The following is a 27,599-nucleotide window of genomic DNA, read 5'->3' on the forward strand; positions in this document are numbered from 1 at the left end:
GATTCAACTCATCCAAGTACCTAGGGTAACAAATTGTAGGGAAATGAAGTGAAATGATCACTGAGGCTTGATTGTAGATAAATAAGGTTGCAGAGTTTGGTTCATTGGCTGAAGTGTGTGGGTCCCCTATCATACAGAACTAGCCAGGGACACTGGATGCATATGAAGAAGGACAAAGGAAATGGCCAGGGGTTTGTCTGACACACGGGAGTGCGTCACAGAGATGCTGAAAAAACTGAACTACCAGGCACTTTAAGACAAGAACCAGTTTTAAGTGCTAAATCTAGTAAAATTAAACTGCTTATGCTTCTGCTCCCAATTTCATAAGAAACTCTTCAAACAAAATGAAAGCTATGTGGAAAGTTATTAAAAAAGAAACTTTTAGTTCAACACCTAAAAAGGAAAACATTTCTCTAACACTTAATGACTCTAAGGTCACAGATCCATACACAGTTGTAAACAAGTTCAATGAATATTTCACCTCACTAGCAGAAGATCTCATTCAGGCAAACTGCAAGGTATCGTTCTTCAGTTCCACCAATACGTCAAACAGCATTAATGCTACAATGTTTGTTTATGAAACAAACCCTGATGAAATTATGAACATAATAAAATTGTTACGCAATAAAATCTCTAGTGGCTATGATGAAGTACCTGACCTCATATTAAATGTGTGTGCTCCCCATATAGTAAAGCCATTATCAACCATCTACAACCAATCATTAAAAACTAGGATTTTTCCAGATGCTCTCAAAATAGCTAAAGTTTCACCATTACTAAAGAAAGGTTCCCCTGATTTAGTATCCAATTATAGACCATTATCCATATTAAGCATCTTTTCAAAAATCCTGGAAAAACTTTTTTATGACAGGCTTATAAATTTCATAAAAAACCACGCACCAATCAGCATTCAACAACATGGTTTCAGTAAATCTTTATCCACCCAGACAGCAATTTTTGAACTGTTGGACCACATACTGAAATCAATTGACCAACATAATATAGCTGCAGGTATCTTCTTAGATCTCTCTAAAGCCTTTGACGTACTAGATCATAAAATACTGCTTGCTAAATTGGAAAGAAGAGGAATAAGAGGTGAGGCTCACAACTGGCTATGCTCTTACCTACAAAACCGCAGACAGAAGATATCACTTCAATATGATATTAATGTACAGAATAAAATAAATAACACAGTTTTCCTCTGGGAGGAAAGAACAATAAGATATGGTGTTCCCCAGGGTTCTGTTCTAGGGCCATTACTTTACCTCATTTACATAGATGATCTTGTTGAACGTATGAGCCCACAAAAATCTATCCTCTTTGCTGATGATACAAGCATAGTGTTGACTGGATCTAGACAATATCTGATAACTCTATGAAAAAAACTTTCTGAGTGGTTTAACAAAAATGGCCTATTTGTTAATAGTAGGAAAACTGTATGTATCATCTTCCATCTAATTCCCACATCCAGTCAAAAAACTATCCAAGTAAAGTTAAATAATGATAAAATTGAAAACATAAATGCAACAAAAATTTTTGGGTCTAAGGGTCCAACAAATTTTAAAATGGGACACACATATAAACAACTTATCAAAGAAACTCTCATCATTGTGCTATGGACTAAGAATACTAAAATCTACTACAAGTAAATCCACACTAATGCAAGCATACCATGCGCAGTTCCACTCATTGCTCCGCTACGGAATCATCTTTTGGGGAAATTCAACTCACAGCAAAAATATATTTAAACTACAAAAAAAGAGCACTGAGGATAATCTGTGGCCTCAAAAAGCTGGAATTCTGTAAATGTCAATTTATGAAACTTAATGTTCTAAGCATCCCATCCCTATTCATTCAAGAAACAATCATATTCACCAGGGAATACCTCTCAAGAACAGGCAAATTAATCCAAAACAATGATATACACGCTCATTATACCAGAGGGCAATCTAATATCCATCAAATTTCTTCAAGGACATCATCATACCAAAAATATATAACTCATCTGGGTGTCGTATTACACAATAAAATTCCAGAACAAATAAAAACTGCTCCAGATCCAATATTTAAAAATAAACTAAGGCATTTCTGACAAAGCACTGTTTCTATTCAGTACAAGAATTCCTGGAAATGAAAACTTTAAAGTTCCTTTGTAAAATACTGTGATTAGAGTAAAACATTCTGTAGGCAAAATAATAACCTAATTTCTACTGTACACAACTATGTTTCAGTTTCACTTCCCAAAATTTTTCAGCTCGCTTTATGAATGTACAAGTACACATTCTATTAGTATTAAAACTTAATTGTCTGTGAAATCTCAATGTTAATTTCATGTTTAATGTAGTTTTTAAATGACATTGTCCTTCTGTAGTGTTTCCAGTTGACATTTTCACTATTCTGTAATCTCAGTGATTATTTGTGTAAATTTAAAGTAGCACTACATTGCCTACATGTTTCTTAGTTCCCCATGTAAATTGTTTGTATTCTCTGTATGTGAAGTTAATATATTCATCAATGAACACTTTTGTGTACATTTTTATAAATGGCAGTCCATTGCCTTTTTTTTCTCCAAACTACATATTTGTTGAGAAAAATGACTTGTCCTATATCATGTGTACTTTGTACAATATGTGATCCACAGGATAAATAAATACAAATACAAAGTCTTTAGGCCATTTATGACACCACCTGGTGGGTTGACAAATGCTGCTTTTCAGTCAGGCAGGCATGAGCTCAACAACAATTCATATGCCTAATAATTACAGGATATCTCACTGCCTATCACATTATGAGGGATAAATGCTTCTAAATTATTAAGGAAAACACAAACAAACAAACTGTTGTAAGAATTCTTGAACCCCTTAAGCCAGAAAGACATATTGCAGAAAATGGTGGAGCATCTCTATAGACTGATTGCTATCGTCAGCCAAGATCCAGGCTCTCAGCACTATACAGCCATGACTGAGAGGAAGTGTAAGGAGTTTTATTGTATTAATAAGTAATATTACAATTTTCTCTTCTTTATATGGTAGCTAAATTGAATATTGTTTGCAAATGACGACACACTTGATCACCACAATTCTATTACACATTTTCCCAGCACTGTATGGAGGCAGCAAAAGAAATATTCCCTGCCCTATCTGTCCACATCCTGGAGAGACTAGACTTCCTATGGTCTTGGAGAGATTGCACTAGCACCACTTCTGAAACTGTTTAAGATCATAACATTGCCCTGACTGGTCCTTTGAGTGGATACTGATCAACTGTCTTATCTTTGTTCTCAAATCTAAACATTCTTAATCTGCATTCAGTTTAGGTTTAGGTGGTGACATTTTATCATGGATAACATCACCCAGCCTGAAGACTGTTAGCTGAAAGGGTTTCCTATATCAGAAATGTTTCGAGAGTGTTATTTTCAATTTTGAAAATGCCTGTGATACAACTTGGAGGCATAGTATACTCAGACAACTCAATGAATGTGACTTTGCAAGATGTTTATCAGTAGTTGTGTGCTTCATACTTCTATATTGTTTCTGAGGGTACTGTACTGGACAACAAATCCTCTTGTATCAGGACTGAGCAAAGTGGTGCAGTTGTTAGTGCACTGGACTTGTATTTGGGATGAGTGGTGTTCAAATCCTTGTCTGGTCAATCTAGATTAAAGTTGTAGTTTCTATAAACTGATTAAGATGATTGTTGCAGTGGCTACTTTGAAAAAGACCCACCTAGTTTCCTTCTCTCTCTTTACTCAGTCTGAGCTTGAGCTCCATCTCTAATGGCCATGTCATAAATAAGATGTTAAACTATAAACCCCTTCCTTCTTCACTGTTGAACTAGTTTAAACAGGATAATAGTGTCCTGTAAACAGTATCCTCAAGTTTACCATCTTTGTTACTGCCATTTATAACATTACACCTAGGTTACTCATATGTCTGCTTTCATTATAGATGCTTTGCTTCTACAATGCCAGTCACCCTTTGCTAATGATGATTAAAGGGATGGAGTACTGCACTACCTTTCAATTCACAATAGAGTAATTACTGTGCTTCCTTTACAACCAATCTTGATGCATTTTTATACATCTGTTTTGATTTCAGAGTGTGAAAGACTCAATGCTGTTCAAGAGTCTTTTGTTTGATTATATCGGGGTAATTTGAAAAGTCCTGCACACTGCACTTGAGTGACCATTGTGGTGGCATGATCAAGCTGAAATTCATGTCAGTTGTGAGTGAGACTTTAGGCGTGGCAGATGCATATGTGTTTGCTGGTTTGTGTGGCTGTGTCAAGTAATTCAGTTTTAAAATGGAAGCTGGAACTCAGTTAGGTCAGATTACACTTAGTGACCAGTGTGCCTATGTGAAATTTGAATCCCTACATGGAAAGAACCAATGGACATATATAACACTTTGAGAGAGGTATGTGGGCATAGTGTAGTGGATCATAGCAAAGTAGTATGGTGGTCTGCTCGTCTGCGTGAAGTTTGGGTAAGTACTGAGGATGATCCAAGAATTGGAAAGCCATCAACTGCAACAGATGACACCTCTCAGGTAATTATTAATGATACTTTGTGAGAAGATTGACAAAAAACATGTGAGGAAATTGCTTGTGATGGAGAATGTCAGTCACTTCAGTTTACAGAGTCATAACTGAATGGTCAAAGATGAGAAAAGCTGCTGGCAGATAGGTTTCACATGATCTGAGTGAAGAGCAGACAGCGCATCACACAATAGTCTCAGTAATCGATGTTATTGAATAGAATGAGAATAGTTTTTGAAAAGTATTGTTTCACTTGATGAAACCTGGATGCGAAATTTTGAGCCAGTCCTCAGGTCTTGGTCACCACAATGCGAAGGTTCTGACTCTACAGCCCAAAAAATTCCACTACTACCATTCAAAAGTGAAACTGATGATCATCTCTGTGCATGAGATGAATGGAGACATAGCTACAAATAGCATGCCCCAGGGGACATCTATAACAGGCTCATACTACAAACTGTTTCTGCAAAATGTTTTGCACCTGAAAATCTGTCTAAGAAGGCCTTATATGCTTCCAGCTGGTGTCCTCGTTCTGCACAATAATACAAGACTGCATATTGCCCTAACAGTGAGAGAAACACTTGACAAATAGGGATGGGAAATACTTCCCCATACTGTCCTTATATGAGCCCATCAGACTTTGATATGTTTCCCTAACTTGAAGGAACAACCTCATAAAATGTTTATTTTAAACTTTTAGGAAACAGTGTCCATGCCCATTATTGTGTTAAACATTTGTATGTGATTTAGCTACAGGTCATGCAGGGTAAACAGAACATGTTTGTTCTGGTTCTATAAGGCACTTGTGGTCTTAACTGGATCACAGGTTCCCAAGATGTGCATCTCAAATCCATGAAGGGTATTAAATGTGAGGGGATTAAGCTGGCCACAAGAGCCTACATGCTCAGCCCCTTACCTGGATTCTGTGTTAAGGCTGCTGAGCCTCCACTCACTTGGCTGCAGCTCCTCTTGGTGTGCCATGCAGATGCATTTTATGATTCACAGCCATCAGTATTCCACTGGGTTGAGTGTCCATCACAGGAAATGGCATTCACAAATCACCCTTGAATGCAAAGCCATTTGAGATCCATATAAAAATGGACCTATTGTTATATACGAAGGACCAGATTCCTGTTGTGCTTTCTCAAGACACAGAGGGTTATTTTTATTCCCTGGAATACTCTCACAAGAGAGGAAGAACCTAGATTTCATTTATAAAATTATTCTTACACAGGCACCACAGTTGTTTGTCATTTTTCACATCAGGGCCCAAGTAGGTGGACCACCTTCTAATCCCACTGGTTCATGAGACAGTATTCCCAAAATTCACATGTCTAAGCCTACAACAGTCTGTAATAGATAGGTACATGCAATTTTGAGTGCACTGGAATAGATAAAACACTGAAACCACAGGCTATCTCTAACACTCCAGTATAGGATATCCTCCTTAGGCTCATTATCTTGGGAAGGAGGTGGGTGATATTCATAGAGTGCACTCTATTTGTTACTGCGAGTGCAGTCCCTAATTTGGCTGGGACTTGCACTCTGTTTGATGTAACAACACTCAATGGACCACAAACATAGAATTTTGTTCATCTTCTCAGCTATTCTATAAACTGACAGAAACAAAACTTAGCTTTGTCATAAAATCCTTCCCATTTGGAGGATTTTACAGTTACCAAATATTTGTCTGACTGATGACCCCATTTTGCATGCACATGTGCTTGTGCATATGTCATCTGCATGTTGCGAGTGTTAACATTGGTCTTCTGAATGGGCAGCTTTGCTCCTGGTGCTGATGACTTTAAGAGTGCTTTGGACTGAAAGACCTTAAATGTCGTCTTCATCCTCATCCTCTGTACATAATGCATAGCTTAAAGACCTGATACACCCTGCTCCATAAGGTAAATGTCAACCTGTCAGAAGATCAGTAGATGACATGCACGAGCATTTTGGATATGTATTAGTGAAGACTGCAGGCTTATACTAGCAATCTGTATAAGAGTGCTCCTACTTCATTTACTATGTCCCCAGAAATATACGTGGACATTAATGGCTACCAGAAATGCTGATACTGAAAGAAACTTCTGAACACAGTTAGGAAAATAAAATTTTTAAGAAGAAATAGATGGTGAGAAAAGTTGGACATGAAAAAATTACAGTAGATGCTTTATTTCTGATCACAATGCTGCAAAAGTACAGGAATCAGAATGCATTGTGCAGATTCAGTTCTGTTTCACTCAATGATCTACAGTTTGGGGCTGTAATGTGAAAAGTGTTGATATGTTTTCTAGTAACACCAAAGCTTATTATCCAATAGAGCTGCACATGTCAGAATACCATGTACAGTAGGCCTGTATCATTTGTATGCTACTGTCAGATCTCTTAAAGAAGGAAGTGTACAGTTCAACATATCACACAATAGGAAAAGAATATTATTTTTATTATGAAAACTATTTTATTTGAACGTTAACTGTACAAAAATTAATAGAATTTACAACTTTTTTCTAAGCATATGAACAAATTTTATACCTACACTGACAAATTTACAACTCATTCTAGTTTTATATTACACATTGCTCCAGTGGATGTCCTGGATGTCCAGATATGTAAACAGCTAGATCAAACTAGCACTGAAAAAGTAAAATGTAATGTAATTGATTTCATACACACACACACACACACACACACACACACACACACACACACACACAACACACACGATCCACTGTATTATCACATCCTTATTTTTGCCCATTTTTCCTGAGATTTGCTGGAATATAGCTGGTCAAATGACTGAAATGAAAGATAATTGTTTGTAGAGTAAAAAGACTTAACAATAATTAGAGTGAGTTTTTAACTGTAACAAAAAAATATTTTCAGCCAGTATGTTGGTTTGCAGTGCCTGTTTATTTCACTGAACGTAAGTGCTCAAAAATCTCACAACCATGTTTACAGCTGTATTTGTGAATGTGAGATTTGTGTGCAAGATATTCTTTTTTAAAAGTAATGCTAAATTACTGAATGTGTTATTTTGTTCAGTACATCATATGAGTATATTCAAATGAAAAACCATCAGACCTTGACCCCTCTATTCTGATACAAGAACACCTCAATGAGCATTTGTCCTGCCACTGATGCATAATCTGTGCACAACAGGTATCCCAAAATCTGACAGCTGGAGAGAGGAACTTCCACTAAGTGAAAGTTATATGCATGTGTGTGGACACTAATGTGAAGACTAGAACAGCACACATGAAATTTTATAATTTTGTTAAATTTGCTATGTAATCTAATTACAAACTGACAATTATGTTTTATTATTTTTAGGCCATGCTGTATAACACAATCCAGAATTTTACTGATTGTAATTAATTTATGCTTAAACTATTTTTAATGTAGCACTGAATATGACATCAATATCTGCAGCAGAGATCTCACATGTAAACATTTACCCAGCACTGATAAAACTCTTGTGAAGTCCAGTTACTTTAGCCACTAAAATTTGTACTCAAAACATATACACTAGAGAGCAGTTGCCATCTCTTTAGTAATGGAGCATCCACAATAGTTATGCCTACTCAGCATCATTCAGTTCCTAAATTGGCACATAATTAAACATCATAAAATGTTTGCTGTCGGTTTGACTAAAACATTTAGCAGAAACTGGTACTGACATTGTCTAAAGTGCCTGGTGTGACAGGGCATATCCAATAATACTTACATAAATTCTAACAGTCAATTATGTAATTTAAGACATTAACACCAGGGTAACTTATTAATCTGAGGAACACAACACAGATAGTCAACAAATCATTCATTTTTCTACTGATAAAACAACATTTACAAACATCTTAGAGAGAGACCCACATAATAAGTTACAGGGCACAGGCTGTTTAATAATACATATATGTACACTTCAACACACCCACACATGCAGACCTCATTGTGTTATACCGTTGTTTCACTTTCATTCAGACTGCTCATTCTTGCACCACTTTTGGTGTTTATACTTTGACTGGAACCGATCTGCAATTAAAACAATCATTGTCAGTTGCTTAATCCTGGAACAGATGTTTACAATTATTACATAAACTCATGTTGTAACAGCCATATGAGAATAACACTACTGATATAATTTTACAACAATGACAAAAATAATATGTTTTGATTTTTCTGGCTCTTTAGAAATGGATGTGACAGCTCTTATTAAATACAGTTTTTCTCTTTACCATTTGAGTACAACTGTATGTTATAATACTTGTCACTGCAGCCTATTACACAAATCAAGTAGCTCAGCAGCTCATGATACATGGTATGGATACAAAAGGTTTCGGCAACAGCTTCAGTAGATTTTGACAATCAGTTAAAATGAAATTGCAGAAGCTCATAGTCTTTTAGGTGGTGTATTAGTATAATTTAAGAGAAATTTCTCAGTAGGGTGAAAAGGGGCACAATTTGTAGGAAAGAATAAAAGATTTTATTGGTAGACAAATGACAGAATTAAAATTAGCCCAAACTGCTTGTAGCTTTATTTAAAAAAAGAAACGAAATTGTAAAAGCTAGGTAGAATAACTTACTTACACACACATGCATGTGCACACACACAAGCACATGCAGAGAGAGAGAGAGAGAGAGAGAGAGAGAGAGGGAGAGAGAGAGAGAGAGACTCAGAAATGAAACTTATTTTTGAAGGACATGTGATGTAGCATTACTGAGTAAAATATCAACATTCAGTGTTGGCGTCCCTGAACTCCAAACACCATATGTCCAAGAAGTTTCCAGGCTGTTTGTATTTCTTGTGTATAAGGACGTCAGTGCAGTAACTATGGTGGCAGCTTGAACCAAGAACTTTCTCCAAGACATAGATTATATAATGGTAAGACAGAGATTTGGGAACCAGGTTTTTAATTGTAAGACATTTCCACGGGCAGATGTGGGCTCTGACCAAAATCTATTGATTATGAACTATAGATTGAAACTGAAGAAACTGCAAAAAGGCGTGAATTTAAGGAGATGGGACCTGGGTAAACTGAAAGAACCAGAAGTTGCACAGAGTTTCACGGAGAGCATAAGGAAGCAATTGACAGGAATGGGGGACAGAAATACAGTAGAAGAAGAATGAGTAGCTTTGAGGGATGAAATAGTGAAGGCGGCAGAGGATCAAGTAGGTAAAAAGATGAGGGCTAGTAGAAATCCTTGGGTAACAGAAGAGATACTGAATTTAATTGGTGACAGGAGAAAATACAAAAATGCAGTAAATGAAGCAGGCAAAAAGGAATACAAACGTCTCAAAAATGAGATTGACAGGAAGTGCAAAATGGCTAAGCAGGCATGGCTAGAGGACAAATGTAAGGATGTAGAGGCTTATCTCACTGGGGGTAAGATAGATATGGCCTACAAGAAAATTAAAGAGACCTTTGGAGAAAAGAGAACCACTTGCATGAATATCAAGAGCGAAGATGAAAACCCAGTTCCAAGCAAGGAAAGGAAAGCAGAAAGATGGAAGGAATATATAGAGGGTCTATACAGGGGCAATGTTCTTAAGGACAATATTATGGAAATGGAAGAGGATGTAAATGAAGATGAAATGGCAGATACGATACTGCGTGAAGAGTTTGACAGAGCACTGAAAGACCTAAGTCGAAACAAGACCTCGGGAGTAGAACTACTGACAGCCTTGGGAGAGCCAGTCCTGACAAAACTCTACCATCTGGTGAGCAAGATGTATGATACAGGCGAAATTCCCTCAGACTTCAAGAAGAATACAATAATTCCAATCCCAAAGAAAGCAGGTGTTGACAGATGTGAAAATTACCGAACTACCAGTTTAATAAGTCACAGCTGCAGAATACTAAGGCAAATTCATTACAGACAAATGGAAAAACTGGTAGAAGCCGACCTCAGGGAGGATCAGTTTGGATTCCGTAGAAATGTTGGAACACGAGAGACAATACTGACCCTACGACTTATCTTAGAAGAAAGATTCAGGAAAGGCAAACCTACGTTTCTAGCATTTGTAGACTTAGAGAAAGCTTTTTACAATGTTGACTGGAATACACTCTTTCAAATTTTGAAGGTGGCAGAGGTAAAATACAGGGAGCAAAAGGCTATTTACAATTTGTACAGAAACCAGATGGCAGTTATAAGAGTCAAGGGACATGAAAGGGAAGCAGTGGTTGGGAAGGGAGTGAGACAGGGTTGTAGCCTCTCCCCGATGCTATTAAATCTGTATATTGATCAAGCAGTAAAGGAAACAAAAGAAAAGTTTAGTGAGGTTCGCCGAAGACATTGTAATTCTGTTAGAGACAGCAAAGGACTTGGAAGAGCAGTTGAACGGAATGGACAATGTCTTGAAAGGAGGGTATAAGATGAACATCAACAAAAGCAAAATGAGGATAATGGAATGTAGTCGTATTAAATCAGGTGATGCAAGGGAATTATATTAGGAAATGAGACACTTAAAGTAGTAAAGGAGTTTTGTTATTTGGGGAGTCAAATAACTGATGATTGTCAAAGTAGAGAGGATATAAAATGCCGACTGGCAATGGCAAAGAAAGCTTTTCTGAAGAATAGAAATTTGTTAACATCGAGTATTGATTTAAGTGTCAGGAAGTCGTTTCTGAAAGTATTTGTATGGAGTGTGGCCATGTATGGAAGTGAAACATGGGGCGGTACATAGTTTAGACAAGAAGAGAATAGAAGCTTGCGAAATGTGGTGCTACAGAAAATGCTGAAGATTAGATGGGTAGATCGCATGACTAATGAGGAGGTATTGAATAGAATTGGGGAGAAGAGGAGTTTGTGGCACAACTTTGCTAGAAGAACGGATCGGTTGGTAGGACATGTTCTGAGGCATCAAGGGATCACCAATTTAGTACTGGAGGGCAGTGTGGAGGGTAAAAATCATAGAGGGAGACCAAGAGATGAATACACTAAGCAGATTCAGAAGGATGTAAGCTGCAGTAGGTACTGGGCGATGAAGAAGCTTGCACAGAATAGAGTAGCATGGAGAGCTGCATCAAACCAGTCTCAGGACTGAAGACCACAACAACAACAACAACATGGGCATTCAATCAGTAAGTTGTGAAAAGCCAGTGCGAAGTAGTTGACGTGTGACTGTGGTGTGTTGATCTTGTTGTGACACAAATTGCAGTATGTCTAAATCAAGTGTCCAAGACATTCTCCAAAATGTTTTGAAGAATACAAAGATATGTGCAAAGTTTGCCCTGCACACCTTTAATTTCTAACAAAAATGATGTGTGGATGCCTGTAGTCACTTCACAGAAATTTAAAGCATGAACAATTCTTTTTTGTAAATATCATCATGGATGATGACACTTGGTGTTACCTGGACAAACCAACCACAAAATGACAAAGTCATTGAATGTTCGGTGCTTTAATGACATAACCAACATCCAAGGCAATGTGACATGCAATTAGAATGACATTCCCAAGGAGGACTTGTCTGATAGTTTTGCATGGCTGAATGAATATTCTGTGCATTGTTCTCAAGTGGGAGCAGACTATGCAGAGCACCTGAAGTACTAAAACCACCATCTTAATGTTTCTCTATTTTTTAATTAACATAGTCTAATTTTTTTAGGATTTTTGGGGTATATACCACTATTTTTGAAAATCTCATTATTACACATTGCGCTGTTGTCTTAAGTTTTCTAAAACTCATATCTAGAGCTGTTATAACTACCACTATCCATGACTTTTTGGGTTCATTATGTTAATTGCTAAAGTATGAAAAGCTTGACTAAAGCTACTTTATTAACTGTTTTCTGCAAACTAGTTTATTTTCCAAAATGTTCATTTGAGTAAATTACTGGATTAATCAGTTAGCCTGTAAATGGAATGGACTTTATTTCAGAACTGCTGAGAAACTTTTAATTACTATGCTGAAAGCTATTAAAATTACAAAACTGGGAATGATAGCAAATAGTGAAATACATATTATTTATTGTGCGTATGTTGTATAGTAGGAAGAGTACACAATGAAGTTTGTATGTAATTTGGAGGGTATACAGAGGGAACAATTTAAAGCTCTTCTAGCAGCAACAATGGCTTCATCCTGGCTGGGCATTGAGTTGAACTGAGCTTGGATGTCAGAAACAAGTGGAACATTCCATACTGCTTCAAATCCACACCAGAGTTTATCAACAGCAATGGCTGGCGAGAGGTGGTATGCCAAACTCACAGCAACTCATGACCATATGTTTGCAGTGTGTGAGAGATCTCGAGATCACACTGGCCCTGGCAACAGTCAGACACCTTCGGTACTGAGGTAAGTCAGAAAAACATGGGCAACTTGTAGTCTTGCATTATCTTGTTGAAAGATATCACAGATACCTTGAACAGCAGGCACACTCACTAGCTTTAACATGTCAAAAAGGATGGCTGCTGTCCAAATTACTGGCTATGTGTACCTGAGGTGACTGTTTTTTGTTTCTAATGACACTCCATACCATCATGCCAGATACTGGTCCCAAATGAAGATGATGAACCCATTCTGGTATTGTTCATTTACCTCTGGGCCCCCACACATGTATTCATCCACTGTGACGTTGTATGCAAAACTGAGGAACATAAAAAAACTCCTGTGTCCAGTGTTGTCCTTGGACACACTACTTTTGGCACACCTCTCTCTGCTAGCATATCAAGGGAAGCTGCAGCAATGATTGCCATGCTGACAGTCTCAGATGTTGCCATGTGGATTCTTGTCTTGTTGCAAACAAGCTCATTCTTTAAAAAATTGATGTATTGCCAACTGCAATTATTTGACCTTTGTGATGTTTTTATAATAATTTAATATGTCATCAAAAATTGCTTAGATATATAAAAAACATTAACATTATTGGTTTTGGCAAATGTTTGCCATCTTCAGATATGCTTAATCCACAAAAAGACTTATACAGGTAAACAAATATACTTTGGCACTTTCAACACTATAAAGTCATTTAACATTTCAATGGATGTACATCATACTATCACATGATAAAAGGCTGAAATCAGTATATCGTCCTGCATTGTCATGTAGGGATATGGATGAGAGGGTGAGAAGGGGAGGGAGGAAACATAGGCAAAGTGGGAGGATAACAGTATATTCTGCCTGAAATTACATTTTCTGTGGACAGTCAAGTAAAACTGGTAATTTATATAAAAAAGACCATTGGCAAGAATGCAAATTGAAGTTGAAATAAAAAAATAAGTAAGATCCCATTTCCAGTTTTACTTGACTGGCCACAGAAAACGTAAGTATATGCAGAGTACGTTGTTATCCTCCCACTTTACCTACATTTTCCCACTTCTCTTCCTACACCTTCTCATACCTATATGATAACACAGGATGCTGTTCTAATTTCAGTCTTTTATCATGTGACGATATGATGTACATTCATTGAAATATTAAATGACTTTATAATGTTCAAAGTGCCTAAGTATATAGATTTATCTGTACATAAATGTTTGTAGATTAAGGACATCTGAGGATGGCACACATTTGCTGGATCTGGTATTGTGAATATTTTTATATACCTAAGCAATTGTTGATATAACCCATTTCTTTACCTGAGATAACTGACAGGGTGTTCTGCAAGGCTGAGAGTACAATATGGCTGTCTTTTTGGATGTTAGTTGTGTGAGGTCACTGAGATCCTGTAAGCTCTCTTGAAGTTATCTACTCCACATTTGCATGACAGTGTGTGGTCAAGGGTACTTCTGGTACCACTTCCTTTTCCCTCCATCACTGAATGCAAAATCCAGGACACCACAGAAAACACATGCATACAGCTCAAATACAGCACTGGAAAGACTAACTGAGAAGGGAAGAACTAAGAAGAGGGATTCAGTGTCCATTAAGTCCATCACAGGGTTATAATGTAGACCTCAAAACACAAGAACTGAAAGTGGCTGTACATGGAGCAATAAAGATATCTATTACTAGAGGTCCTTCTAGAGGAGTATCTTTCAACTGAACTGAGCGGTTATTGTTTACCTAATTTCTTCTTGAGCAAAGAAGTAAACAAACTTATTGTTTCTATAGTCTTTGCATACTGCTGTTCATAAGCAACAAAGATCTTCTGCCTCGTCTTCTTCTTCTTCATGATCAGAAAGCAGTGTTTCCATTATCAGGGTGGCTGACTGTCCTCAACAGTTTGTTACCATCTCTTCATTTCTTCTGAGCATGGAGAAGGCATATTTTCTTGAACATTATTGTATGTGGTATTGCCAATGAATTGGTTTCTAGGTTAGCCTCCACAAATTGTTTCCTTCTAAACATTTTTTTTCATAACTTTTCCTTAAAAAGTTGTCTAACATGCCTGTATATGCGCAGCCTTCAGATTCATTCTTCTTGGGTCTTTCTGGCTCTTCCTGTTTCACATCTTAATTAACAGCACCTTGGTCCAGCTGAGTGACACAATACCTGACTGGTTGTGGCCCATATGCTACATATCTGTGCAAAATCTAAAGACAGATGAATGGCAGTTGTACCTGCAGCAGTGCGGGAACCCCAGAGCACATGTTGTGCGACAGTGCACTTTACAAAGATGCAGTGTGTAATGATTGTCAGCCATTATGAATGCTGAATCCTAAAGCAGTACTGAGGAATGAGTAAACCTGATGAATCTTGGATGATACTGCAGCTGCAGTATCCAGGAAGGCCAAGGACAACTTCATGAGGCATTCAACCACATGTCAGTATGCTGCTGTTCTGGCTAGACAATATGCTCTACAGATGGAGAGGAGACAACTAAGGAAAGCGACTACTGAATGAAAAGCTTTATCACGACTTTACATCATACTGGTGCAAGTGTTCATGGAAGTATGGATTCTAAGATGTGATAGTAAATCATGGAATCACTTGTTACAGTGTAAATGTTGCTAACCAGTGTCCAAGGACTCCATCAAATAACAGCTGTTGACCGGGATGACATGAGGGCAGCTACAGTACCAAAAAACAACCATCTACAATTTAGATCCACCCTAATAAATGCGCTTAGAGAGAATCTGCAGTACTAACAGCAGTATTAGATTTGGTAATTGGTTATGGGATTTTTAGTTGTTTTTTGGTTGCAGAAAGTAGTTTTAGTACTAGTAGTTTTGTAATATTAGCATTTTCTTTTCTTTTTTGTAATGTTTATATAAGTGCCAGGTAGAAATAATTAATTAATGTAAACATTTATTATTACCCACAAATCATGTGAGTTGTATGTGCCATGCTAGCTTCCAAGACAATAAGTTGCAATTGTGAAGAATAAATAAATAAATAAATAAAACACTGGTAAATCCAGAATGGAATGTAACAACATTATGAAAAGGAAAGTTGATACTCACTGTATAGCGGAGATGCTGAGTCACACATAGGCACAACAAAAATAATATTGTGTGTGTGTGTGTGTGTGTGTGTGTGTGTGTGTGTGTGTGTGTGTGTTACCTATTTTTGATGGAGGACATACTGGCCGAAAGCTAATTTGTGACAGTCTTTTTGTTGTGCCTATCTGTGACTCAGCATCTCTGCTATATGGTGAGTAGCAACTTTCTTTTTCATAATATTGTTAAATAAATAAATACCTTTTTCTCCTTCCCTGTTACATTTGGGAATTGTTTGTGGGAAGAATGACTGTTTATAAACTTTCACATGAGTTATAAATCCTCTGATTTTCTCCGTGTCATCATTTCATAAAAGACAAATGGGAGAAAGTAAAGTGTTTCTCAACTCTTCCTGGATTCATAATTTCAGCGAGAAACCTTTCCATGATGCATAACATCTCTCTTTTAACTTCCGTCACTGGAATTTGTTTGGCATCTCCACTACGCTCTCACATGGACTATATGATCATGTAAAGGAATGTGCCACTCTTTTTTGGATTGTCTCTCACTTTTCTGTTAATTCATCTTGGAGAGGGTCCCAGACTAATGAACAATACACTAGAATCATTCGTACAACTGCTTTGTAAGGCACTTCTTTTGCATATGAATTAAGATTCTCACAATGAATATCAGACTGGCATCTGCTTTTCTTTTTATTTGTTTCACTTGGTTATTCCACTTTAGATTACTTTGGATGGTTACTTGTAGGTATTTTACAGTAGTTAATGATTACAATGATTTGTCACAAGTAGTATCATCCAAAATTAGTGGACCCCGTCACCTATTTATGCCTAATATATGACATTTATTTATCTTTAGAACCAAGTGCCAGTCACCTCACCAATCGTTGATCCTCTGCAGGTTTTCCTGCATTTTAATGTAGTCTTCTGGTGCTGCAGCCTTCCGAAGACAATTGCTTTGTCTGTGAATTGCCTCACAGAGCCTCCAATGTTGTCCATCGGTTCATTAATATAAATCATAAATACTGATGGCCCTATAATACTCCTTTGATTTACTTCTGAAATTATGTTTACATTTGTCCATTCTGTTCCGTTTAGAATAACATTTCAAGTTATGTCTGATAGGAAGTCTTAACTCCAAGCACACATCTGATTTTGTAGTAGGTAAGCTCCTATTTTATTCACTAAATGACAGTGCCAAACTGTATCAAAAGCCTTCTGGAAGTCAAGAAACATGGATTCGAGCTGGGCACCTTGTCTGTTGCAGTCTGCATCTTGTAGACAAACAGAGCAAGCTGAGTTTTGTAAGATCTCTGTCTGCCGAATCCATATTGATTCTAATAGAGGAGATTTTTGTTCTTCAGAAATGTCACTATGCATGAGTATAAAATGTTCTGTAATTGTACACCAGACTGACCATCAGCAACGTATGCTTATATGATGTGTCTGTCCAATGACCCTTGTTGAAACTGGAGATGACTTACTTTTTTTTTCATGTAACTATGTATCCTTCATTTCTCCAGTGACTAATGATAAACTACTGCTAAAAGAGAATGATATACTGCAGTCTAAACAGCCCACAATCTTGACACTTTTTAGTTCCTACATGTGCAGGTAGCCATTTTTCCTTCTCACGTGAAGCATAGTATGATCCTCTCACAAACAATCAACTTACAAACATGATATAATAATAATAATAAAATAATAATAATTATAATAATAATAATAAATATTTTATTGTCTTTAGGCCATTACAGCAACTGAAAACGTCAAATGAAGGTACAACTTATAACAGAGTGTGATAAGGTATTGACTACTGAAATATTTTAGCTTATATTACAATAAATGTACAGTGGGTCATCTGTTGGATAACTGCATTTTACAGTTGAAGAATTCATTGATATCATAGAATGGATGGGCAATAAACCATTCATGCAGTCTTTCTTTGAATGTATGTTCAGGAAGATCCTGTATAGCACGTGGCAGCTTATTAAATAGTTTGTGCCCAGTGACTTCATAGATATTTATTGATTTTGATAATCTGTGGTAAGGCGTGTATATGTGTTTAATGCTTCTTGTGTTGTAACAATGTACATTTTCTCTATGTTCCACATCTTGTAGGTTCTTCTTCGTAAAGATTAAGACATTGTACATATATAGGTTTATTACTGTCATAATTTTTTGTTTAGTAAATAAGGGTTTGCAGTGAGCCTTATGTGAAGAATTTGTGATTAGTCTAATGGCTTTCTTTTGCAATAATAGGATGTCATGTATATGACTACAGTTACCCCACAAGATAATGCCATAGGATATTATACTTTGGAGAAATGCAAAATAAGATGATCTGATGTATGTTTCAGGTACACAATTTCTGAGTTGTCTAAATGCACAAATTACTCTAGATAGCTTACTGCTAATATAGTTTACATGTTGACCCCAGGATAACTTTTCATCTTGATAAACTCCCAGGAATTTAACAGAACTAGGGTTAACAGATAGTGGTTTGTCTCTTAGAGTGAATATTATCTGTTGAGTTTTATTTTCATTAATCAGGAAACCATTTGCTCTGAACTAATATGCTGCGTGAGCGAGTGTATTTTCAGCACAGGTTTTAAGATCATTAAGATTGTTACTGCTATGAAGAAAAGTCATATCATCTGCTTACAATACAGTGGTGGATCTAATAAACGAGGGGAGGTCATTGGTCATTATGAGAAACAGGAAGAGGCCCAGTACAGATCCCTGAGGCATACCTACTTTAACATTTTCTATGTCTGACATTTCCTTACCAACACAAACTATCTGTTTATGGTTGTTGAGATAAGCTTTTAATAGTCTGAGACTGTTTCCTTTGATGCTGTAGAATTCTAGTTTCTCTAGTAGTGGCGTGTACTCAACACAGTCGAAGGCCATGCTTAGGTCACAGAATGAGACCTGCGCAAAGCCTTTGTTCTGAAAAACTTTGAGGATGTAACTGACTACGGTGTTGATTGCATCAATGCTCGACAGATTCTTCCTAAACCTGTATTGTGTAGCATTAATTATTCCAAGATTCTTAAAGTGAGATGATAGTTGTTGGTACATGATGATGCATTCTATTACCTTGGAGAATGCGGGTCCTATTGAAATAGGCCTGTAACTAGATGGAGAGTCTTTATCTCCCTGTTTGTAGACTGGGACGATCCTACAGTTTTAACTCATCAGGAAAATATCCCTCAAGTTCAAAAATGGTTCAAATGGCTCTGAGCACTATGGGACTGAACTGCTGTGGTCATTAGTCCCCTAGAACTTAGAACTACTTAAACCTAACTAACCTAAGAACATCATACACATCCATGCCCGAGGCAGGATTCGAACCTGCGACCATAGCAGTCGCTGGTTCCGGACTGCGCGCCTAGAACCGCGAAACCACCGCGGCCGGCTATCCCTCAAGTAAGCACTTGTTTATGCAATGGGTTAAAGGGTACAGAACGCAATCACACACTTTTTTTTAGCAGGTTGCATGATATGCCATATATATCTGAGCTATCAGATGATTTCAGTTGTTTTATGACCCCTTGTCCAAATCTAGGCGATACTTCGGAGAAGGTTAGCATGCTTGTATTTAGTGACTGTCTACCCCAATTTTGCGAGAGTAACTCTGATGGACTAATGTCTGGTTTGATAATTGCGTCTCCTATTTCTTTCACTGAATTAATAAAAAACTCATTGAGTGTTTGAGGTGGGATATTAATTTTGTCTTTTTTAGTATCTGTGGCAGCACTGTTAATTACTTTCCAAGCGGTTTTGCATTTATTGGTGGAATTATGTATGCTGTTGGCATTGTTGGTTTTTTTGGCTTGCAGGATGGCTTTTTTGTATTCATTCCTGCATTCCACATAGGCTGATTTGGCATAGTCAGACTTCATACTATTGTATATGTTGTACAGCAACAAAACTTGTTTCTTAAGATCTGTCAGCTGTTTAGTGTACCATATATTTTGTCTGTTTTGAGATCTGGATTTGTGGCTGCTGTCCATTATTTTGATTTTCTTTATGGGAATACTGTGGTTAAATAGGGTCAAGAATGCATTAAAAAATCTATCAAATATAGTTTTGGCTGGCAGGTCATTACTTGATGTGCAATGTCCATCGACACTACAATGGCCAAACCAGTCTCTGTCAGCAAGGGAACTACGAACTGTGTTAATTTTATCCTCAGTTACGTGTCTGGTAATCACAACTGTTGGGACAGGTCTGTTTGCAATGCTCCTATTGAGGGGAATTTTACTTGCATAATTTAGAGATACAGAGTCATGGCCAGAGGATAGGAACACTACAACTTCGCATGTGTTTTCAGTGGTCTTGAAGTTAACAAAGATGTTATCTAAACATGCTTTGTTTCTTGTAGGCCTGTTATTGACATGATGTAAATTGTATTGCCTTAGTAAGTTTTCCAGATCTGCAACACTACCCTTACATTTAGTAACATCATAATCAGCATTCAAATCACTCCTATTGCAATATCATAGTGTAGCTATTTAATATTACTTAATTCACTCAGTAGCAAGTCCATTTTTTCTAAAAATATGTTAATGCTTCCCTTTGGTGATCTGTACATGGATACTACTATTAGCTTATGACTATTAATGATTATACCCATAACTTCAAAGTGCTGTTCATCACACAAGGAATTTAGGTCTAGTTTGGTTATGGTACAGTTGAGTGACTGGTTGGAATAAATTACCACACCACCTCTAATGTGCTCTTTCCTACAGTAACTATTTACTATACTAAAATTATCAAATTTGGTAATTGAAAGTTCATTCTCATTAGCCCAGTGTTCACTCAGACAAAAAATATCGAACTGGTTATCAAGACTAAACTCATTTACGATAAGTTCTTTATCTTTCAGTCCTTGAATGTTAAGGTAACATATTTTAAGATCCACACTCTTATTGCTTACACACCAAACACTATGGTGATTGGTTTTCAAACCTTTTACAAGGCTTATCTTTTGGATTTATGCCTTTTCTGCCTTTTACTAAAAAAATTGTTCACTTGGAGTGGTAGCACATCTGCTGTTGTATGCCTACTCTTCCCTCCTTGTGATGATATTGTAGATGAGGCTGCTACTACAGGAATTGATGGAACTGCTGTTATGGGGTGTGGAGGCATTGTTGTGGCATCTGGTGACAGTGGAGATTTGGATGTTGCTTCATCTTCTGCTGCTGTTGAATCCTGTAGATGAAGTGTGGTAGGTACTGCTGCTGCAGCATTTGTTATGTGTGTAGGTACAATTGCTGCTTCCACCTCTACTGCTGCTATAGAAGAAACCATTTCTTCAGGCTCTGCTTGTGTTAAGCAAGGAACTGTAAGAGCAGCAATTACTTCTTGGTTGTCAGATGCTTTCAGTATCATGCTCATGTTTCGGCACAGAATCTTCTTGCCTCTGTTATTAAGGTGAATGCCATGTCTCATGTAACAGTCTCTTTACAAGGAGTCCGTACTTATAAAATATGCATTTCGGTAGGCCCTGCAAATCTTTGAGTATTGCCTGTTTGCTTTTATGATTTCCACGTTCACACATGACCACTCCGAAAGGTCATGCCTATGTGGAATTCTGACTACAAAAACTGATTTCTTGTCTGTTGAATTTAGTATTGCCTTAAGGTTTCGTGTTGCACTGTGGAGATCGTTTTTATATACATTATTGGCCCCAGCTATGATGACAATATGATGATCATGTTCAGTTTCTATGTTTCTAATGAGTTCTTGGATGGGTGCACCTGGTGGTGACAATACTAGTTGCTTGTATACAATGACTGTAACGTAGTATTTTTGCAATTTCACGTCCATGGCTCTCAGAGAATATTTTCACTTTGAGTTTGTATTCACGTTTATTGTGGAAGTTTCTGCTCATGTGCTTGTCACTATATAGATTCGGCGTGTTGTTGTCATCACAGGTTTCTGAGGAGTCCACATTTATATCTGAATCTAGTGCATGAAAATGGTTTTTTGTTATTACAGGAATTCTACAGTCACTGGGTTTCACATGACCAACCCTTTTTGGCCTAGTAAACATTTGTTGCCTTGTTGTTACTGCCTTTAGGCCTATATCCACTTCAGAGTACTCATTTATTGTAGGTAGGACACTGAAACTGCTTTTATTGCAGCAGTTCATGCCATTCATTGTATTTATCACCCTTTTGCTTCTTTCTTGCTAGTCCTGTGCTCCCAGTTCCGAGTTTTACTTGCTTTGACGATCGGGATATTATGCGCCTTTTTCAGTTCGGCATTTTCATTTTCTACATGCGCAATGTCCCGCCTTAGTACATCTACAATTAATTGCAGGCTTGATACACGTTCATTTAACTTCACTATTTCACTGTTATAATTTACATATGTTCCGCTTTTTCACCACAAAACTATAACTTTTGTTCACTTTCTCACTATCAACAACTGTACCGGACGCCATGTTGACGAGTGATTTCTGAATGAGAAACCTGGAACATTTCCTTACCTACAGAATGTAGATGGCATTACCCCTACCTATTTTCTGCATTTGTATTGAATGATAATCATTTGCTTATCCAAGCAGTTGGTACACTTCACACTAGTTTGATGTTTGTCGCCTTCACGTGTTGCCATTTTAATGGCCAACAATGTGCATACAGCACACTGACTTGTTTCCTTTTTGGGAAGAACACCAGTTTACCAGTTTGATATTCCTTATTTGGGTTCGCTACCTGTTCACAACTTGCAGGCGACACATCATCTAGTTTTATTTGAATGTTATTTCAGATTTTGCTAACAAATTGTTTACATTTACTCTCCACTCCTACAGACTGCTAATACAGCAGTTGTTATTCCACAACAGTACAGTGAGGTGCTTTCAATGAATGGATGGAGACCAAACTACTATGGTCATTGGTCCCTCCATACTGGGTATGCCACAAGCATGAATGATGCCACAATCAAGGAGTGGAGGGGGGGAGGGGTTGGAATAAAAGGAAACTGGCACAGGACAGCCATAAGAGGTGTTAAGAATAAATTATTAAGAGATTCATAGTAGTGGAAGATAATAGGATAGGAGAAATTTTAGCCAAAAGTGCTTTGAGGCTCACTGTGGCTTTTCATGTGACAGTAGGCACACCCAAACTCAATCAGGCTCCTCCACCACTGCAAGATGGCAACAGAGACTACTACTCACCTATAAGGGGCAGCTAAATGAAAATGAGACAGGAGAAAAGCAAGTAAACAGTTGATTATTTCAAAAGTAATCATCATAAATGTTAATACATTTACCCCATAGTGAGACAAGATACTCAATCCCTTTGTGGAAAAAGTCTGTGGTTGCCTATAAAACCATGATTCCATCCAGGCATGCATCTCTACAGCTGCTATGAATATCTTTCTTTGGGGTTCCAAAAATATGGAAATCAAATGTGGAGGGATTGGGACGGCATGGAGGATGTGAAGGGCTTTCCAGCGAAGCTTGTGAAGCATAGTCTAAACAATAAGCATACCTACTGCAGTAAAGTCATGATGGCCTTTTTTCTTTGATTGCAAGGACCCACAGCTATTCATTGACTTTCTGGAACATGGTACCATAAGTAACACACAGTGGTACATGGATACTTTCCAATTCCAAACAGCCAGAAATGATGATGATGGGATCATTCAGTTGCAGGATAATGCCGCCTAAATGTTGGCAGGGTTGTTTTGTCTATGCTCCAGAAGTTTTGCTGGTAAGTCCTTACACATCCTCCGTACAGTCCCAATCTCAACCCATACGAGTCCCACATTTCTGGAGTCCTGTAGAAAGACATTTGTGGCCGTTGATTGGCTTCAGATGAAGAGGTGCACACCTGGGTACAACCATTACAGCAATTAATTTTGAAATAATAAACAGTTTGCTTATTTTTTAGGGTTCTGTATCTCAATTGGTAAAAACAGAACCCTCATAGCATCACTTTTTTGTCTGTCTGTACATCTAACTGTTAAAAACCATTTTCCTCAGTACCGGATAGACGTATCAAGCTGAAATTAGGCCACATAATAAGGTCTGCAATCCCTTGGCGGTGTAAAAAATTGAAGCTTCTACGTCAATGCAATCAAAAGATACGGCGTTTTTTTCCCCACTAATTTTGATACTTGCAAACTGACCATCTACATAAGTATGAATGGATGAACTGTCTATACAAATCATTAAGTTTGTCTGGAACCCTCAGTGTGTGTGTCCCAAGTGCACTTGGCTAATTTTTTTCCATCTGTCTCATTTTCATTTGACTACCCCTTACATCTAAAAGGAGGACCACTAAAAGACTTTTAAGAAGGTACTAACACTCAGGGTAATTTTAAAAATGATTTGTGATGTCAGGCAACTAACCAGCTCATCATTATCTGGGGCACTTGGAGATCCTCTGGGGCTAAAAGTGCAACAGTGTATGTTCCTTCAGCTCCATTTAGTAGCCGGCAGGACCTTAACAATGAAGGTTGCAAATAATGTAAAATGCAGTCACTGCTCAGCGATCAGGCCATAGGCCTGTTCCAACTGGCTGGCTGCTGCCTACAAGGCAGTACGAGGAGCAATCTATGACTGTGGGACATGCAATCAGCATGTCACCAAACCCTCCAGCTGTTACTGCCAATAGATGAATCCTAATGATTCCACTAATTCTTCATTCAAACCTAGACCCTTATTTGGACTCACAAGACTGAGTGGACTTCATTCCAGACTATCTGAACTCAGAAAAAAATCTGAGGAGGTACCAGAAATTGAAATTGGGTCCTTCTGCAATGAAGACAGCAAAGCTAACCGTTTTCCTATTGAGGCAATTTCAGATAAATGTTTGCAGTCACTCTGATAGACGAAATTTAAAACTTGATTTTTCCAGGATTTCTGGGAGTGACTCAGCCACCTACAAAAGCTCAATATGTAGCAACAAAGGTGGGGCACTCCAATGTGATATGGGCACTGTTGGGAGAGTGCCACAATTACAACAAGGTGGGGCAACTTGTCATAGAATGTACCCATTGGTCAGATTGATGGGACCAAAGTGGAGGTGGCAGAGGATTGTGCACTTTTGACAAAATGATCAAAGAGGAGACTGCCGCACAGCTGCAGGTTTTTTAAGTTTGTAACTTATTGGTTAGGGGCATGGCATTCCATTCATTGTTCCATACATTAAAGAGTTTGTGACATGTTTTCTGCATGTCAGACACTAGTATCTTTATTTCCAGAGCATCATTCCCTGTAACCTCTTTGGCAAGCTGATCCACGAGTTCATTCCCCAGGTTCCAAAAGTGACTGAAAGATTTAAGAAATGTAAATTATAGATTGCAGCGATCAGTCGTCTTTTTTAAATTTTTTTGTGCAGATCTAGATTTTGGCTAGAAGCCAGCCATTCTCAATGCTAAGAATACAAGAAGTACATAGTTAGATGATGTCATAAGAAGTTGCAAGCAATGACTTAACTCGTATGGTTTGTATATTACATACCACTATTATTTTCGCTCAGTCCATGTAATGCCTGTTGGCCAGGCTTCATCCACAGTTCATTGAATACTACTGTTTGCGGAAGGCAGGCTGTAGGAGAACACATTAGTTGGTTACATGGTACCATCTACGTGAAACTTCAAGGGAAGTAAACCACTTCAAATTTATTTCCAAGAAGATGGTCTCAGTATGTGGAGCTCAATTCAGGAATGCTGGCAGACATCTTTATTAATTATCTAGAAAACAGATTCTTTTCTGAAAATCCTTTGTTAGTGGACAAAACTGTGTACTACTTTAGGTATGTAGATGACACACTGCTGCTAATACAGGGTAATGATGATGTCATCAACACCATAGTAGCCAAATTTAATAAGTTGTGCCAAACAATTAAATTTACTTGTGAGACCAAAATAAATAAATGTATTACTTTTCTAGATCTATCAATTCAAAATGAAAATGGTAGGCACACATTTGGTATATTTTGTAAAGATACTTGTACTGATGGCATTGTGGATTTTACTTCAAACTACCCAGTTCAACATAAAAAGGTGTTTTTCAATTTTGCTATCAATCGGTTGTTTAAAATTCTGCTGTCAAAAAATGAACACGGTGAGGAAATGCCAACAATAAGGCACATTGCAAAAGCAAATAACTATCCATGGGACTTTGTAGATGCTACATATAAGAACATAGCTAATAAATACAAAAATATGATGATGCTTTACAATAATAAAATGGCTTTTAAAGAACATACTAAGTTTGTCAGCTTACCTTACTACAGAAAAATGAGCACTAGGATTGCAACTATCCTCAGAAAGTACAATATGACAGTGTCTTTTGGTATGAAAAATAACTTAGGATGTATTTTGCTACATTCTGTAGATGTAAAAAAACGTATTTCATGCATCTGGAGTTTATAAAATTGATTGGCTGGACTGTAGGACCTGTTATGTTGGCCAAAGAAGAAGGAGGCTTGAAATCAGGTTTGAGAAACATGTTGCATTGGGAAGAAAAGATACCATGGAGAAATCGAGTATGGTGGCACATTTGCTTACAAACAAACATAATATGCAGACTTTGACATCCAATGTGAGGTTGGTGCATAAGTGCGAGAAGGGCAGGTTCCTCGACCTCGTGGAAAAGCTCAAGATCTTCTGCCATCACAAAAATACCAGCATCAACATGATTAAAGATCAGGTTGTTATGAAAAATGCGCAGTGTAGGGAATTGTTCAAAGATTTGTTGCTGGGAGGTGGCGTGGGGTTTGACCCAAGGGGTTTGAGGTAACACCTGCTGTCTTGTCATTAGCAGCCATTTGCATCATACTATACGAGTGTGACGATTATAATTCTGAACCAATGGAATTTCTTGCACGATATGTTAATTCAGATGCATAAACAGTATTATTAACAGCAGTTCAATATATTGGTTGTTTTACATTTACAAGGAAAATCGGTTTTAAGGGATAAAGAGGTCAGTACCCTCTATATCTATAGCGGAATAGTCAAATTACCTCAACCATGTATCTGACACACATTTGGCGCCATCTGTGAACTATTTAGTAAATATGATGAACAATATACTTATTATGTTTTAATAAAGGGAGATATAATATAAAGATAAATATATTTAAGCCATATCAACTAATACGTGTATACAGCATGTGTTTTCTTGTGTTTTATAAATTTTAATAAATTAAAAAAAATTTAAGAAGTTTCACCTACCTGACATAATTTAAATGTTTTAATATTAATAAAGGACTCACAAGGAGCGAACATGGAAATTTTATTACTTGCTGGCAAATATGAAATAAGTCAGACGACAATGTAAGAATTTTACTTATGTTTCATTCTATGTAATTGTCATACAAAATTAGAGTGATTTACTTCCCTTGAAGTTTATATACAAAGTTCACGTAGATGGTGCCATGTAGCCAACCAATGTGTTCTCCATACAGCCCTCCTTCTGCGAACAGTAGTATTTAATGAACTGTGGATGAAGCCTGACCAACAGGCATTACATGCATTGAGTGAAAATAATAGTGGTATGTAATATACAAACCATATGAGTTAAGCCATCACTTGTAACTTTTTATGACATCATCTAACTATGTACTTTTGTATTCTTAACTTTGGGAATGGCTAGCTTCTAGCTGAAATCTAGATCTGCACAATAAAATTTAAAAAGGATGACTGATTGTTGCAATCTATAATTTACAAGTCAACAACAGTCGCCGAGTGCAA

General features: G+C 37.3%; 1 protein-coding gene across 19 annotated transcripts in view; it reads right to left on the minus strand.

The window, feature by feature from the left end:
* Positions 1-7,207: 7,207 nt before the first annotated feature.
* The window catches only part of LOC126336946 (sodium bicarbonate cotransporter 3), a 1,595,930-nt gene continuing 1,575,538 nt past the window's right edge, over positions 7,208-27,599 (minus strand). For all 19 annotated transcript variants that reach the window (XM_050001142.1, XM_050001133.1, XM_050001132.1 and 16 more), the window contains one exon: positions 7,208-8,565. In XM_050001142.1, the coding sequence (XP_049857099.1) occupies positions 8,544-8,565 (22 nt within the window). In that variant the 3' untranslated portion in view covers positions 7,208-8,543. The remainder of the gene's footprint in view (positions 8,566-27,599) is intronic.

The sequence above is a fragment of the Schistocerca gregaria genome, chromosome 2 (genome assembly GCF_023897955.1).
Source record: "Schistocerca gregaria isolate iqSchGreg1 chromosome 2, iqSchGreg1.2, whole genome shotgun sequence".
NCBI classification, from domain to species: Eukaryota; Metazoa; Arthropoda; class Insecta; order Orthoptera; family Acrididae; genus Schistocerca; species Schistocerca gregaria.